This window comes from Manacus vitellinus, unplaced genomic scaffold (assembly GCF_001715985.3).
Source record: "Manacus vitellinus isolate BGI_N305 unplaced genomic scaffold, ASM171598v3 scaffold_33_pilon, whole genome shotgun sequence".
NCBI classification, from domain to species: domain Eukaryota; kingdom Metazoa; phylum Chordata; class Aves; order Passeriformes; family Pipridae; genus Manacus; species Manacus vitellinus.
The window spans coordinates 6184947-6199464 of NW_021940478.1; the positions used below are offsets into that span (position 1 = coordinate 6184947).

General features: G+C 41.6%; 1 protein-coding gene across 1 annotated transcript; it reads left to right on the top strand.

The window, feature by feature from the left end:
- The first annotated feature begins 818 nt into the window (after nucleotides 1-818).
- Nucleotides 819-12917, top strand: LOC103756407 (serpin B12). Its single transcript, XM_008922452.3, is given in 11 exon segments — nucleotides 819-826; nucleotides 1877-2057; nucleotides 2059-2132; nucleotides 2134-2244; nucleotides 7313-7490; nucleotides 9075-9188; nucleotides 9551-9682; nucleotides 10541-10658; nucleotides 11878-12020; nucleotides 12220-12390; nucleotides 12513-12917. Coding segments are annotated over 11 exon segments (1635 nt in total).
- Nucleotides 12918-14518: the final 1601 nt, after the last annotated feature.

The window sequence follows — 14518 nt, forward strand, 5'->3', positions numbered from 1 at the left end:
CCACATAAGGCAAAGCCCCTTATTGGTCATTTATAAACATGGTGCTTTGCCCATGAAAATCTTCATTTTTCACTTCTGCCTCTTCTCTCTACCAGTCCCAGTGTGAAGCCTTTCCATCTTGCTGCACTTCTCCTCATGGAGAAGTATCCATGAGGCTCCTGCTGGTGTGAGAACCATGTTAGAGTCTATTGTTTGTTCCACCCGTGTTGGAACACCCCTGTGGGCCTTCGGCAAGAAATCTCATGGGAGGACATGGGAAAATGTGTGTGGGAGTTTGTGTATAGGAACACTTATGTGCTGAAAGGTGTTGGTTACAATGGAGAGAGTGAACATAGCTGAGGACTTGCTCAGACTGAAAAGGCGCTCCACCTCAGCTTTCAACAGAGCATTACTATCCAGTGATGGATAATGCCCCTGATGGAAAAAAGCAAGCCATGGCTGGTTTGGCAGGCAGTTGCAAACTGTAGTGTTATGTGCCTAGTCATCTCATCATTTGCTCATCTGCACAGTCATTGCCCACTTCCTGCTCCTAGCATTTGCTTGAGGAGAAGGGATACATTTTAATGTTTGGTGGTAGCAAAAGCTGTTTGTGGGGAAGAGCAGTTTGGATTTGAAACTTGAAAAATGCAAGGTAGGGCCAATTGGCCTTACTGGAAAAGCAGGACACTTTCGTTAATGTAGTATCCTAAGGGCCTAGAAAAGACAAGATTTCCACATACATTGACATTTCCTGAGGCAAAGCAGTTAAACTGATGTCAGTCAAGGAAGTTCTGAGGGAATATACGGCACAGCAAGTAAAATAAGTCAGTGAGGGAACAATGTCAATGTAGGAGGGAGGGAGAAAGCACAGAGGCTGGAAGAAAGAAAGTCCTGCGAGATACTAAAAAATACCTAGACTTTCACTGAAAAGAGTCTAGGATTCACAAAAGCATCACAAGATACATGAAAAGGCAATTGTATAAATAAATAAGTTTTAAAAATAGAGAAAGAAAGACCTGAGGAGGAAGACTAAGGAGCACTACAGAAACATGAAGGAAGGAAAAACAGAAACAAAGAAGTTAATGGCAAATGAAAGCAAAAAAGCGAGGAAAAGAATAGAGGTAACAAGAACACTCACTTCATCCTTGTGTCTTGCATTGCTTACAAATCCCCCTTTTTGGATGAGAGCACTGGAGCCTGGCCAACTGGGCTGAGACCTTGGCAGAGGAGAAGGGAACAGCAAAGCTGATGGGAGCTGTGCCTAAGGAAGAGGGTAGTCCAGCTTCAGCACTAGAAGGAAACTGTGGGAAGGACAAGGTGATGCTGGGGGATCTTCTTTCTCTTTCCTGCTTACCTACAAATACAAAGCCAGTTTTATGCTTTGTAGGAAAAAAGAAGAGGTGAGAAAGGAAAGACATAAAATTTTCAGGATTGCAAATCCACATACAACCCTGGATCAATTTTGATCTCTGAGACCAGCTGCTATAACCCAGTGTTGCACTTGAGCTCAGTCGTGCTGCTTAGCGGAGATCAAACACTGTGCTGATGCAGCTCCATGCTTCCTTCCTGTTCTTCACTTCCTTCTCACCCTATACTGGAGACTTAACCTATGTGATCAACCACTTCTGGCCTTCTTTTATTCTTAACTCTAAGGATTTAAAAGAATACCTCCTGGCTGAGAATTCCTGTTACACTTCAAGGAAATACTTCTTCCCTTCTCTAATTAAGCTCCTTCCATACACGTAAAGCCGACTCCTTACCTGAGAGAGAGAGATGGCTGTAGGCAACATAAAGCTCATGTGTTTCCCATTCATTTGCTCTGTGCAAGCAAGCTCAGTCCAAACAATCTTGGCATGCAAACACCTATGTCCGAGCCAGACCCCATCAAATTTTAAAGGGACTACACACAGCCGTGTAGCCATGGATCTCCAGGGTTAATGATCAGTTTTCCAGCTGAGGGTGACTTGGCATTGCAATCAGGAAATGTTGCCAGCAGATATTACCTGCCAAACTTGTTGGGCAGCCTTGGGAGAAGTGCTAATAGCATATTGCTAGATGCAGGTTTACCAGTCTTCTGTGAGGAAACCTCATGTTGATGGCATTCACATTGAACTGCAACATGCTGCTATCAGCAGCAATTGGTTAGAGATTGAACAAGAGAGTGGGAGATTTTTGTAATACAGTAGTCACAGGAACGTGCTCCAGAGCTCAGCTGTTGTGCTCTTCATTTAACCTCTTCAGGCAAGAAGGTAAAAATTCTATGTTGTTTTTGTTGTTTTTTTCCCCCCCAAATAACATGTGATATTTTTTTGGCAGATCCAAAGTAGTCTACAGGCTGGTAAACATCATGTTTACAGAAGAAACAGAGAGGGTTTACAGGCTTCAGGCAGCAAAACACACTGCTGAAATTCAGGTGGCTCACACAAAGGAGCTGGTCTTCTGTGAGATATGAATGAGGAATTTAGGAACATATGCCCAAAGATATCAATCTAAAGATTCTTGCCTAAATTTCACAGGCTTTCGAATCTGAAATTTCCACAGAACATCTCTGTCTTCCACAGAACATCCACTGTGGTCTAAGTTCTACAGGACTAATGAGCTCAGGGGCTTAAACGAGAAAGTAGATGCTTTTCTGCCTGTATGTCCAGAAGGGCTGAAGTGCAGGCTCCTTCAGAGCACCTCTACCTACTCTGGTAGAAACAGGCTTCATGTAAAATGATGATGCTGATGACCTGAGCAAACTCACCCACAGAGTGGGAGATATATGTTAATGTAACTTCTTTTCTCAGGTTTCCATGGCAAAAGAAAAAGCCTTGAAATGTTCACTAGATGAGAGAGAGATCCTGCAATTCTTTTATTGGGTTCTTAGGTATTTACCTGGTACTCTGATCCCCGCTGCCGGGGAAATTGTTTATGTTCCTGAACCATGACTCTATAAAATAGAGAGAGTGGAGTGGTATTAAGATTTTGGTTTTTTTTAGTGGGGATGCTAGTCTTAGCCAGCAAAATATTAGCTCCTGGGTTTGGCAACAACGTTTAGAAGCTTGCCTGTGCAGCTGCACACAGGCACAGCAAATAACTTGCCACTGTACAGCCTGCAACATGCCAATGTATATCCATGTGTGTTTGTGCAGAAATAATTAGCCTAGAATGAGGTATAGAAGATACTGGAGGGACTGATTCAAACTAATAAAAGCAGTCAGTAAAAAGGCTTTCTGGCATAAAAGTAGCATCCTGAGAGGCTAGGTTGTTTGGAAAATGAAATTGGCACCATTTTGCTTGAAAAACTGTTTTTTACTGAAATGTATTGCTTTTTAATTTAAAGTATGGAAATGTTTTGTGTCACTTAGGAATGATTAGAATTTCTGTGTTGTAGGAAATTTAATTTTTCTTATGTGCTCCTTGTCCCTTTCACTCCAAATCATCACGGAAACTTTTGGAATTGTCTTTTTGTAAGAATGGCCATGAAAAACAAGAAAGTAACTTCTACCAATGTTTGTGTGAGGAAACAGCACTATCTGTCATGTGATCTTTTTCTAGGACAGACACATGTAATTTCTGCCTATTCTGTCTTCCTTTGTGTATGAGAGATGAATGTGTATTAAAGCACATTAATGGAAAGCAGATTGAATAAGTAAAACATGCAATAGAAAGTACCATGTGGCATCAGAGAAAACAGGTTCCTTCTTACTTACCTTGTATGAAATACAGAATTACCTTAAAACCAAGGCTACACCTCTCAGCCTCTCTGCCCTATTTACTGCCTCCTTCTGTTGACTGAATAATATAATCTAAATACACCCAATAATTATGATAGATTTGAGCACAGGTGTTTTTTTAATTCTTTGATAATTTTAATTTAGATTTCATTTACCCTTAGCCAAAACCAAAACTATAAAGGGAGGACAGATCATGAATAGTTATAGAGAAGTGTTTGTCATTTCACACAGGTATGGAAGAAGTTTGTCATCCTTGCAAGGTCTGTGGTATGCAGTGGTTTCTTCTGAAGGAAGCTATTTTTCTGGGTGGCTTTTGCTCACATACAGCGGCACCAGTAATTTCCATCTGCTGGACTGTGTTAAATGCTAATGAGCTATTGTGCAAAGCATCTCCCTTCATCAGTGGTTCTGCACTATTGATAATGCTCAATGCACATGCTTTGACTAGTGCAGAACAGCAGCTAGGATCTTCCTGGAACACTTATTTTGCTCTTAATATTGTCCCTTCTTGTCACCCCAAGGTTATTTAAAAGTAACATTACCATTTGTTGTCCACCATGTAGGTGTTCTCCAAATGCCACGGTCCTTGCAGTAGCTCCAAAACTCTGATTGAATTATTACACAGATTATACAGAAGACTTAATGGTGTGGAATCATTCACACACTTGTGCCCACCCCAATTTAGATTAAGAAAGTTCACTAAATCCTTTAAGTCTTCAGTAAGAAAGTTCCTTGACCAACCCATACTTCCCTCTCCTTCATTTGGGTTTCTAGGGCAGCTCTCTAAGTAGTTTCCACTCACAAAACCATGGAGTTGGCTGTAGTGTTTGCACCTGGATGTCTCCCTGAGGACAGCCTGCTGCTTTTGCAAAAGGAGTGGCCACCTCAGTATGCCAGACACTTGCTTTTAAAACCTGTTCCCAGATCCTGGCCTCTCCCTCCATTCTTTGTATGCAGCCCTTTCCCTGCAGGGTGGGGTGGAGGTGCCTCCTTCCCACTGAGTAAGTTTATTAACTCTTTTTTTCTCCCTGACTTGTTCTGAAGTTTGGGCACACCTACAATGTGCCTCATGGCCTACGTTCACCATGACTGATTTCACAGCTCCATTTCAGATTTTTCCAGAGATATGGAAGTAGAACAATAATAACTTAAGAACTGAAGATGCACTGAGTTTTTTTTCCAGAAGTTTCTGAATAGTAGGATGTGAAGGTAGAACAAAAGAGAAATGATTATTTAGTGCAATGTCTTGTGGTAAGATGACTGCACTACTAAAAGGAAAATGAAAACCATACTTCATACAAAGACACGAATAGCAGAGCTAGAACTACTGTTTTCAGAATTAATGAGAAAAACTGATCTTTGATTTCTCTGTGCAGAGAATTTTTTTGGTCTTTCTCCTCTCTTTTCTCCATTTGTATTAGGTCTCTGTGTGAAGTACTTCTGGACTTCAGGGTAAAACAAATGTCTCAGTATGAAACATACACAAACTTCTTCTTTCAGCATCACATGTTCTTTCCACAGAGCTTCATTCAGAAACAGGATGAAGCATTGATTATTGTTGTGCTTTTCAAACTAGTCAAATGGCAAGAAATGTCTGCATTTGCCACACAATGCACCTTCACGTATTCAGGAACTTGACCTTTCAGCTCTTCCAATCCTCTGCAGCAATCTGTCTTAGGCTCAGTTTGTTTTTCTGTGGACTGAGTTCATTCCTGTTGTCTGGCACTTGCTGTGGGCTAAGATAGTTTGCACAGATAAGTGCTGCATCTTGGCTGAGCCATGTCAACACCCAAAGCCCTGGCAACTTCTTCTGGCACCTGTGTTCCAGCTTCTCATGCAAAATGAATACCTGGCTCATGGCTGAGTAAGAGGTAGCCTGCACTCTGCATTTTAAGAACAGTGCAAGACGTTTTGAGTAGCTCTTCGAAAAAAGAAAACTGTAAAGGGCAGGGTCTCTGTGAGGTGGGGGGGCTGTGGCTGTGGTAGAACTGGGGCCTCAGTGGGAGAGCAGGGTGACAGGAGAGCATTGGCTGGAAGGGGATGGAGGTCTCTGGCACCAGGCAACGCTCCCCATGAAGGCTCTAGACCACTCTCAGAGGGGCAGTGACAGCCCAGGACAGTCTGTATATGGCCCCTGCTGATAAATGATCCTGAAGTTCAGCTTTTCACAAGCCTTTCCCCACCCTTAACCTTTGGTGACACAAACTGGAGCTCCTCATGTAACTTTGCCTAGCAGGCTGCAGCAGCCAGGCAGACAGGGCTGAGAAGGAGTGCCTGCCTGCTGTGCCATGGCCTTCTGTGGGCACTGGGCATAACCACTTGGCTGTGCACTGACTTGTTTTAAAAATGGAGAGGAACTGCGGCAGCTTGCTCTGGACCTGACCCATGCTAGTCCCAGTGCAGATTGAGAGGGAGAGCCAGCCAGATCTGTGCCATGGGAGACATGAAGGACTTCTCTCCATACTGTGGCCATATATTTTCCCCTAAATAAATCATCTTTCTGAAACATAGACCACAACTACCTAGCTCTATGTCTGCAAGAAGACAAGAGTGTATGCTTTGCTTTTCATACATTTTTTTCATTTGTGCTGTTCAAAATATTATTTGTTTGATACTGAAAGTGATGTGGTTTGTTTTTTGTTGGTTTTTGGGTTTTTTTGGTATAATGATTCCGTAAAAGTTTGTGTGATCCCACTCATATCCACATAACACCTTTACTATTCTCCTAAGATTCAGGAAAGGAGTTTATAACCCTTTTTCTTCACAGTCTCCTCCTTGCAAGGACCAAGCTGAACTTGGTCCTAACTTGTTCTTAGCAGAGTGAATTGAAAGTAAATGACCCATGGGAAAGGTATCAGACTGTAATGTTTCTAGTACAAAAGAAGAGATTGACACAGATCTTGTTATATCATTGAGCAGGAAGTTACAAAATTTTTTTCAGGGCTCTTGAGCTATTACTTTGTTTGGAATTTTTAGTTGTGTATCCTGCCTGAATCTGTGGCTCCTGGAAAACTCACGAGAGGTGAAAAAGTGTATTTCAAACTGTTAATGTTTCCATATGTAGTTCAGTCTCCATAGCTGTTAATTACCCTTTTTGATGTATGTAAACATTCAACTAATAGTGATTTTATTATTATAAGCCTATTGCTTGAAACCTGTATACTACAGCTTTGGTTACCACACATGGTTATATGCAGGCATAGTTTCTGTCACCAAGTCTGTGTCACTGTATTTTGTTAAAAGAGAAAAGAGTTGTTGCAACTATATCCATCAAACCAGTCTGGAGGAGGAAAATGTTAATCCATAGCTGACTGATTTCAATATCATGAGCTGAAATAAGATACAGCATGGGATAAGACAAAAAAAGGGTCCTTTCTGAGGACCCTATGTGTGTGTAGGTCCGTTTTCCAGACCCTCTGTGTCCTTGATACATCTGTGCATTACAGACTGACAGATATGTGCAAGGGTGGCTGTTTCAAACTCCCAGAATTTAGAAAACTTTTATTATTTAGCAACCAGCTATGGGATAAACTCAGGGCAGACAGGTGCTTCATAGCGTCTAGCTAGACAAGCTGCATTAAATTCCTTCATTCTTTTGTGCTCCCAGTTATCAGATGCTTCATGATGAACTCCATTTCTAGACCAGTTACTGAGTTTTGCCTTGATCTCTACAATAAGCTCAACAGAAATGCAGAGGACACAAATATCGTCTTCTCTCCAGCGAGCATCTCTGTTGCCCTGGCCCTGATCCATCTAGGTGCCAGAAACAACACTGCTGCTCAGATAGAAAAAGTAAGTATTAACAAACCATGCCGAGATGCTTCCTCATTTCTTGCTGTTCCCTTAATGAAAATGTTGGGCATCCTAGCACGACACATGTGCAAGGGTCTCATAGGAAACCTGCACAAATGCAGGCACAGATTCTGCCTTCACAGTCGTGCTTGGTGCACTACGATCCTTACCATCTGCTAGTGTGAGTCTCATCATGCCCCCACGCAAGAGCAAGGAGCAAGGACTGAATGGGAAGTGGCAGTACAGCACAGTGGGGCACTCTGGCTTTCCCCAAGCCTGCTGTCAGAATATCAGACTTGGTTTCAAAATTATAGATCAGAGTTTCTTGTTGTGGTTGGTATGAGAATCCTTAAGTTGTGTCTGGGTGGGCAGTGGGGAGAGCTGCAGAAACCTGAAGTAGTTGCATCTGTATGGCTGGAAGCATTAGCTCACTTGTCACTTATGACATTCAAGAGTCAAAGTGTCTCACCTCACAGAGACCCCTTCAATCACTGTGCCTTTACTCCCTGCAGGACAAGTTCTGCTTTCTACAACCTTTCTTCTCTTTTCTTGTTTGAGCCTATGAGTGGTAAAAACCCAATAATCCTAAGGCAAAAGTTCTTCTGAGTAGCTGACTCTGTACTGGTACATTTTAATGCATCATATTCTAACACTACCACGTGCACAGTCTGACTGCTGGATCACCCACAGCCAAGGTAGATGTGCTCTCCTCGTGAGGATTCCAGAGTGTAGTGGGTTGACCTTGGCTGGTGGCTGCCAGGTACCCACCCAGACATTCTCTCACGCTCCCTCTTCTACAAGGACAGGAAGAGAAAATAAGATTAAAAAGCTTGGGTGTCAAGATAAGGACAGGGACATCACTTGGCAATTACTGTCACGGCAAAACAGACTTGACTCATTCTGGAGCTGGCTGAACCAGCTCAGTTTGACATATAGTCTGTTCTCTTCATACAGAGGCCTGCAGCCCCCCTGGCTACCATAATGATACCACATCAAACTGATACACAGGGACTGCTGCTTGTTTTGGGAAAGAAAGGGGGACTGCTTAATATCAGTATCCTCAATAAAAAGAGTAAGTCTATGTATGATGCAACATTATTGTAATGGAGAAGCTGCTGGAAATTTTTCAGTGAGATATTTGCACATTAGAAACAAGGACTGGTTTCCATTAAGAGCACTATGGTTTTGATATATTTCCTAAGCTGATGCCAGTATTTAGAATGGTTGCAAGAATCCAATTTTGATGTTTTCAAAGAAAAACATTTGTTTGGGGCAACTTTTTATTTTGAAATTTAAGGTAACTGTAGCAATGAAACACAAATCAAATATAAACATTCTGGGGTAAGGAAGAGAAACACTTTGAGGGATTAGTGCAAGTTCTTCTGGGTTTGTTAATATAGACGTGAGTCTGAACATGAGTATATGAACAATTTCAAGTCTGCCATTTCAGCTGATAAGTGAAGCTGAGAAAACATATTTTATAAATCTACACCACTTATCCAGGGCAGCACAGCAAAGCTTTTAATCGAGGAAAATGCTTTTATCCCAGTTACAGTTGCCATAACTTGGCATCTTCAACTGCAGGTGCTCCACGTCAGGAAATCTGCAGGAGGAATGAGCCTTGGATATGATCAAGAGAATGCAACCCCAGAAATGGAGCCAAAAGAAACTCGGGAGAGACAGCCTTCCTTCTCACAGGTGCGTCCTTGGGTGGGGAGAGCTGGAACACTGTCTTCCCTGTGAGGTAGGTTAGTAGGGGTAAAGCACTAGTTTGCCACTGGAGGGAGTCAAGATCACAGGCTCAGAGTCTACCTAATCCTCTTGGAAAAGCCTGATACAAGGTGTTATTTTATTAAGGGCCAAACCTTTCAATAAGTCAATACCAAAGCCTTCAGTGATCTCATCTGAAAGAGGATCAGGCTACAAAGCTTGGAGTAGCTGGATCTAAAAATGACTTCAGCAGGAGTTAGCCTTACAGCGTAATCTAATTAAGATGCAAATTAAAAAACCAGAGCTATACAGAGGAATAATTTTAATTGTTGTGTTTGTAATAATCCCAGTGTAACAAGGATGGAGACCTTAACCATAAAGTGTTCCAGACATTGCTTTTGCAACTACAAAACCTTGGCGAAAGATATGTTTTAACCCTGGCCAACAATCTCTTTATACAACAAGGATTTGAAATCCAGCAGGTAAGTTACCTGTATCTGCTAATTGCTGTGGCCCTGCCCTCAAGCTTCCCTTTAACCGAATCTCACTGTTGCCCCTCTCGTTTATGCTTTGGAGCACTTAGTGTGCTTCTTGGAGCTATATCTCTTGGGGCCTCTGGGAAAGAGACAAGATTGTCAACTTTCAGTTATTTTATTTAAAATAAAACAAACCACCTTGTGGATATCAATAGCTACAGAACAAAAATAAAGCAGAGGGCTGTTCACTTTTGGCATGGCTACACTTAGCCAGAGGTGAACCAACAGCCAAAAAATGTCCTATTCAAGCTGTCTGTAAACTACCTACTTCTGGCGCAGCAGTAAGTTTGGAGAGGACTTATCACCTGGGATGTTGAACAGATTCATGCACAGAGCTGCTGTCCTGAATTTCTTGCTCCTTTCTTACTGAATGAAGAGTGGTCTTGAGATTACTTGGTAAGGCTATCTTGCTAGTTACATCTTAACTTTTCTGTCAGTTATTTCTATTGAGTTTCTATTGAGTTATTTAGATACTTGAGCATCAAAAAACATATTTCACATTTTCTCTCTTTATTGTTTTTTTACCTGGACATCAGTTGTGCAGTTCTCCATGAGAAGACTCTTTCTCCTGGCTTTCTTGCTACTTGTTTACCTTTTTTGCCTATACAATAGAATAATTATCTTGTTTTCAAAGATTCTCTGAATAAACTTCAGATAGTTGATGTTTCCAAAATGAAACTTTGCCTTATGGAGTCAAAAGGTCCCTCACCATTTCTAAAACACTGTTGAACCATTAATTTCTTTCCAAAGGGAATAAGTGCTTAATAGACCTGATCAAGTCATAATCTTTATTTTGCTTTACAGCAATTTCTAATGTGTACCAAGGAACTGTATGGAGCAATGCTGCAAACAGTGGACTTTCATGGTGCTGTTGAAGCTGCTAGAAGAAAAATTAATGCTTGGGTTGAGAGTGAGACACAAGGTAAAACAAAGCAAAACCGTTGTCATACTCTCGCTGCTTTCTTACACTGCTTCAACAAATGAAATTCCAGAATATGAAAAGCAAAGGCCTGTCTACATGTCGGGGTGTTCACTCTTATGCTGTTTAAATATAGTTTGTCTTCCCATCCACTCTTGAAAGTTACCAGATAAATTATTTCTGAATTAAAAATATGTTTGTTGTCAAATACTTTCGTATTCCCACCCTTATGACTGGCATGGTAATTACAGTAATACCTATAAGGCTTGACCAAACCAACTGCTTCTGCAAACAGCCACAAATGCAGATACAGCAGGGGATGGAAGCCATGAGTGAGACTGGGAGCAGCCAGGAAGAGTGGTGGTGGGGAGTGAACCCGTCTGGGGACCTGGTTATATGTAAAGCAATGCCCCCAAAGATGAGAGATGTCACCATCACAAGTGACATCATTTAACCAGCTGTTGCCCATGACAGGGCAGCAGGGGCCATTGGCTTTTACTGATTGGACTAAACATGATATCTGCCATTTTCCTTTAGTTTTGCCAGATCTGCAGTAGCAGTGGGACGAAAATTTCCTAAATCTTCTGGCTGAACATAAACCAGAACTTCCTCAGGAACAGGCAAATAGATTTGATGGCTTCTGCAATTTCTCAGCTGCCCATCTCCTGACCAAGCCTGTCCTTGTACTGGCAGAGCAGCCTGTGATTGGTGTGGGGAAGACGTGTTAACAGTTGGCTCCCAGTAAGAGAGCTGAAAGTTCAGAAGCCACCTCAGACAGGGTTAGGAACCATCCTTGGTCTGGGTGCTCATATGAAGCCTGTGGACCTGCTAACTCCTACCTCAGCCTCTGTGTAGAAAGTCAAAAGCTCCATGGCCAGTTAAGTGCTGTGCTTGATAGGAAGGAAAAGATGCCCTCATGCAAACCAAAATATGTGTTTAATGGTGCTGTCTCTTTTACCATGATAAATGTCACCTGACACATACGTATGGTCACTGGCAGTGACAGCTGGCTAATTTGGTGACCCCCAGTTCTCCTGTCCTCCCTGGCTGGTAACAGTGCAGAGGAATCTACCATTTGTTTATGTATATTTTTTCTGTCCTTTGAATAAACCAAAAGTTCCTAAGTTTTCCCAAAACTAAGTTCACAGGCCAGTTATTGAGTCTAAACCCAGAGTCTTAATGACAACTAATAAATACTTACGTATTTCAAAATTCCCCTTAGGTAAAATCAGGGAACTCTTTGCTCCTGGTGTGATTGATGGACATGCATTGCTGGTGCTGGTGAATGTCATCTACTTCAAAGCACCCTGGGAACACAAGTTTGAGGAACAAAAAACAGTACAGAGAGATTTTAAACTGAATCAGGTACATCTACATTCTGTATATTTTAACACTATTTACTCTGGAAAGCGTGATCACTGCAGAAGCACAATGTCCAAGGCTTAGCTGCCCGTGATTAAGGTAAGGTAAGGGTGTTTTGGGAACTTAACTTGCTTCTCCTGTTGGGAAGAGGTGTTAGTAAGGGCTGTATTGCGTAAGTGACTTCATATTTTCTTTTCAATAGAACAGAAAAAAACCTGTGCAGATGATGTATCAGAAAGGCACATTTAAACTAGGCTACATTGAGGAGGTGGGTGCTCAGATCCTTGAACTCCCTTATGCTCAGAAGTCACTGAGCATGATCATCCTGCTGCCAGGTGACGTGGCTGATGGATCTATCAGTGGGATGGAGCAGGTAAGGCAGTTTATATCATGGGCTAGAACTGAAAGTTAGTTGTCTGAATTAACAGTGGGTAAAGATCTAAATTTTTAAAGTTGCCCACCTATTTTAATCTCTTTTTCCCCCCCATCTTTTAGATTGAAAGCAAAATGACCTATGAAAATTTAATACTGTGGACCTCTGTAGAGAACATGTTTGAGACAACAGTGGAGGTCTACCTCCCCCGATTCAAGCTTGAAGACACATTTAACCTCAATGAGGTGTTACAAGAGATGGGGATGACTGATATCTTCACTGAATCAAAAGTTGACCTCTCTGCAATGTCGTTTGCAAAATCTCTGGTGCTGTCAAATGTTGTCCATAAGACGTATGTGGAAGTCAATGAGGAAGGCACCGTAGCAGCAGCTGGTACAGGAGCTAGCATTGTGAGGAGATCTATGCCTCTCACAGAAGTGTTTATGGCTAATCGCCCTTTCTTATTCTTTATTCGACACAATCCTACCAATACTATTATTTTTTTTGGTAAACTCTGTTCACCTTAAAATCAGGGCTGTTTTATAACATTGTAAGGAACACCCGGATGAAAATCAGAAATTGTACTTTTTTTCCCCAGTGCATTCTTAATCCTATGGCAGCTGGTTTGTACTTCAAAGTAATCACTGTAACCAGTTTTGTTTATAACCTATTAATTGGATGCTCTGTCACTAGGCTCCTTGAATTGTAAGTATTGATCTGAATCCATAATGGGAGTAAATTTTCCCTTAACTTCACTGAATATGAATAACAGTTTGTTTCCTTGATGTGCACGTATGCTGCTGTATTCCTGCATTCATATGCATTTCTGCTTATTAATGATGGTGACAATAGGGGTGAGATGGGAAGTGACCTTTAGAAATCATCTGGTCTACCTCCCCTGCACAAGCAGGACCATTTAGAACTGGTTGCCCAAGTCTGTGTCCAGATGGCTTTTGGATATCTCCAAAGATGGAGACTCCACCACTTCTTCGAACAACCTCCTGAAAGTGCGTCCTAAGTTCTCAAATAACTCCAAAGACAATTTTGTATGCGTAGTGTCTGCAGGAACAGGATACGAAACTGCATATTTCTAAAGATGGTTAATTATTTACATAGTAAAGCCTTTTATATGGGGATAAATCAAATGATTTCAGTCTCAAAGAATAGGAAGAAAATGGTCTAAAGCACCCCATTGAAGTTACTGATGCGGAAAACTGTAGCAATGAACTTTCAAGAAATGTGGGGGTTTTTTCTCCCATGCTGCTGTGTGGTGAATTTTAATGTTCTCAGATGCAAATCTGAAAGACGGGGCTCTCTCCATGCTTTGAAAAATAAGGTATGATTTTGAAAAGTACAATGTAAATCATGAAAATCACAGTTAAACATTACCTGCAAATGTTTGTGGGGAAAAAATAAAACTTCCTAACTGATAGGGAGATATTACTGCTAATTTGCTGGTTTAACATAAGTGACATCTTCCTCAGAGAGATTCTGCATGAGATTTAGCAAATGAATGTTTGCAATGTGCTTTTTGACCCCTGAAAAGGAAAATGTACGTCAGCTGTTCACCGTACACCCTCATGTTCTGCATTCATGATTACCATAGCTTATGCACCGTAAGTTGCCTGGAGCCATTTGGACAAGAAAGTCTAGAAAATAAAAGTGAGTGATAACTGAGCAGGAACAGACAGGAGCAGGACAATAAAAGAGTCAAATAAGCAAACTACTACTCTTGACTGTCTAACCTGAAGGTGCAGTACAAGTGCAGCAGGAGTTCTTCAGGCTGTGTCTGTGTTTCCTTTCTGGAGGCTGGCCACCCAGTTGGCCTATTAGGCATTGTCTTTATTACCTAAAGCTGTCATCATCCGGCATTTACATTCCCCAGGGAAGTTCTGAGCACTGCAACCTCAATAATCAGCAATGTTTTTGAAAACAGAGGGACAGGGATTCCTGTGATGAAGTGGCCTCTTCCTTTTATTCCTATCTTTTCTCAGAAATGAGTATACAGTCCCCAACACCAAGCATATCCTTTTTTGACTTTTGGATTAAAACAAGAGTTTGTGGCAATGCTGTGGATTAACAGGGTGACAGATCTGCACTTGTTACCAGTGAAGAATGAAGGAGCTTA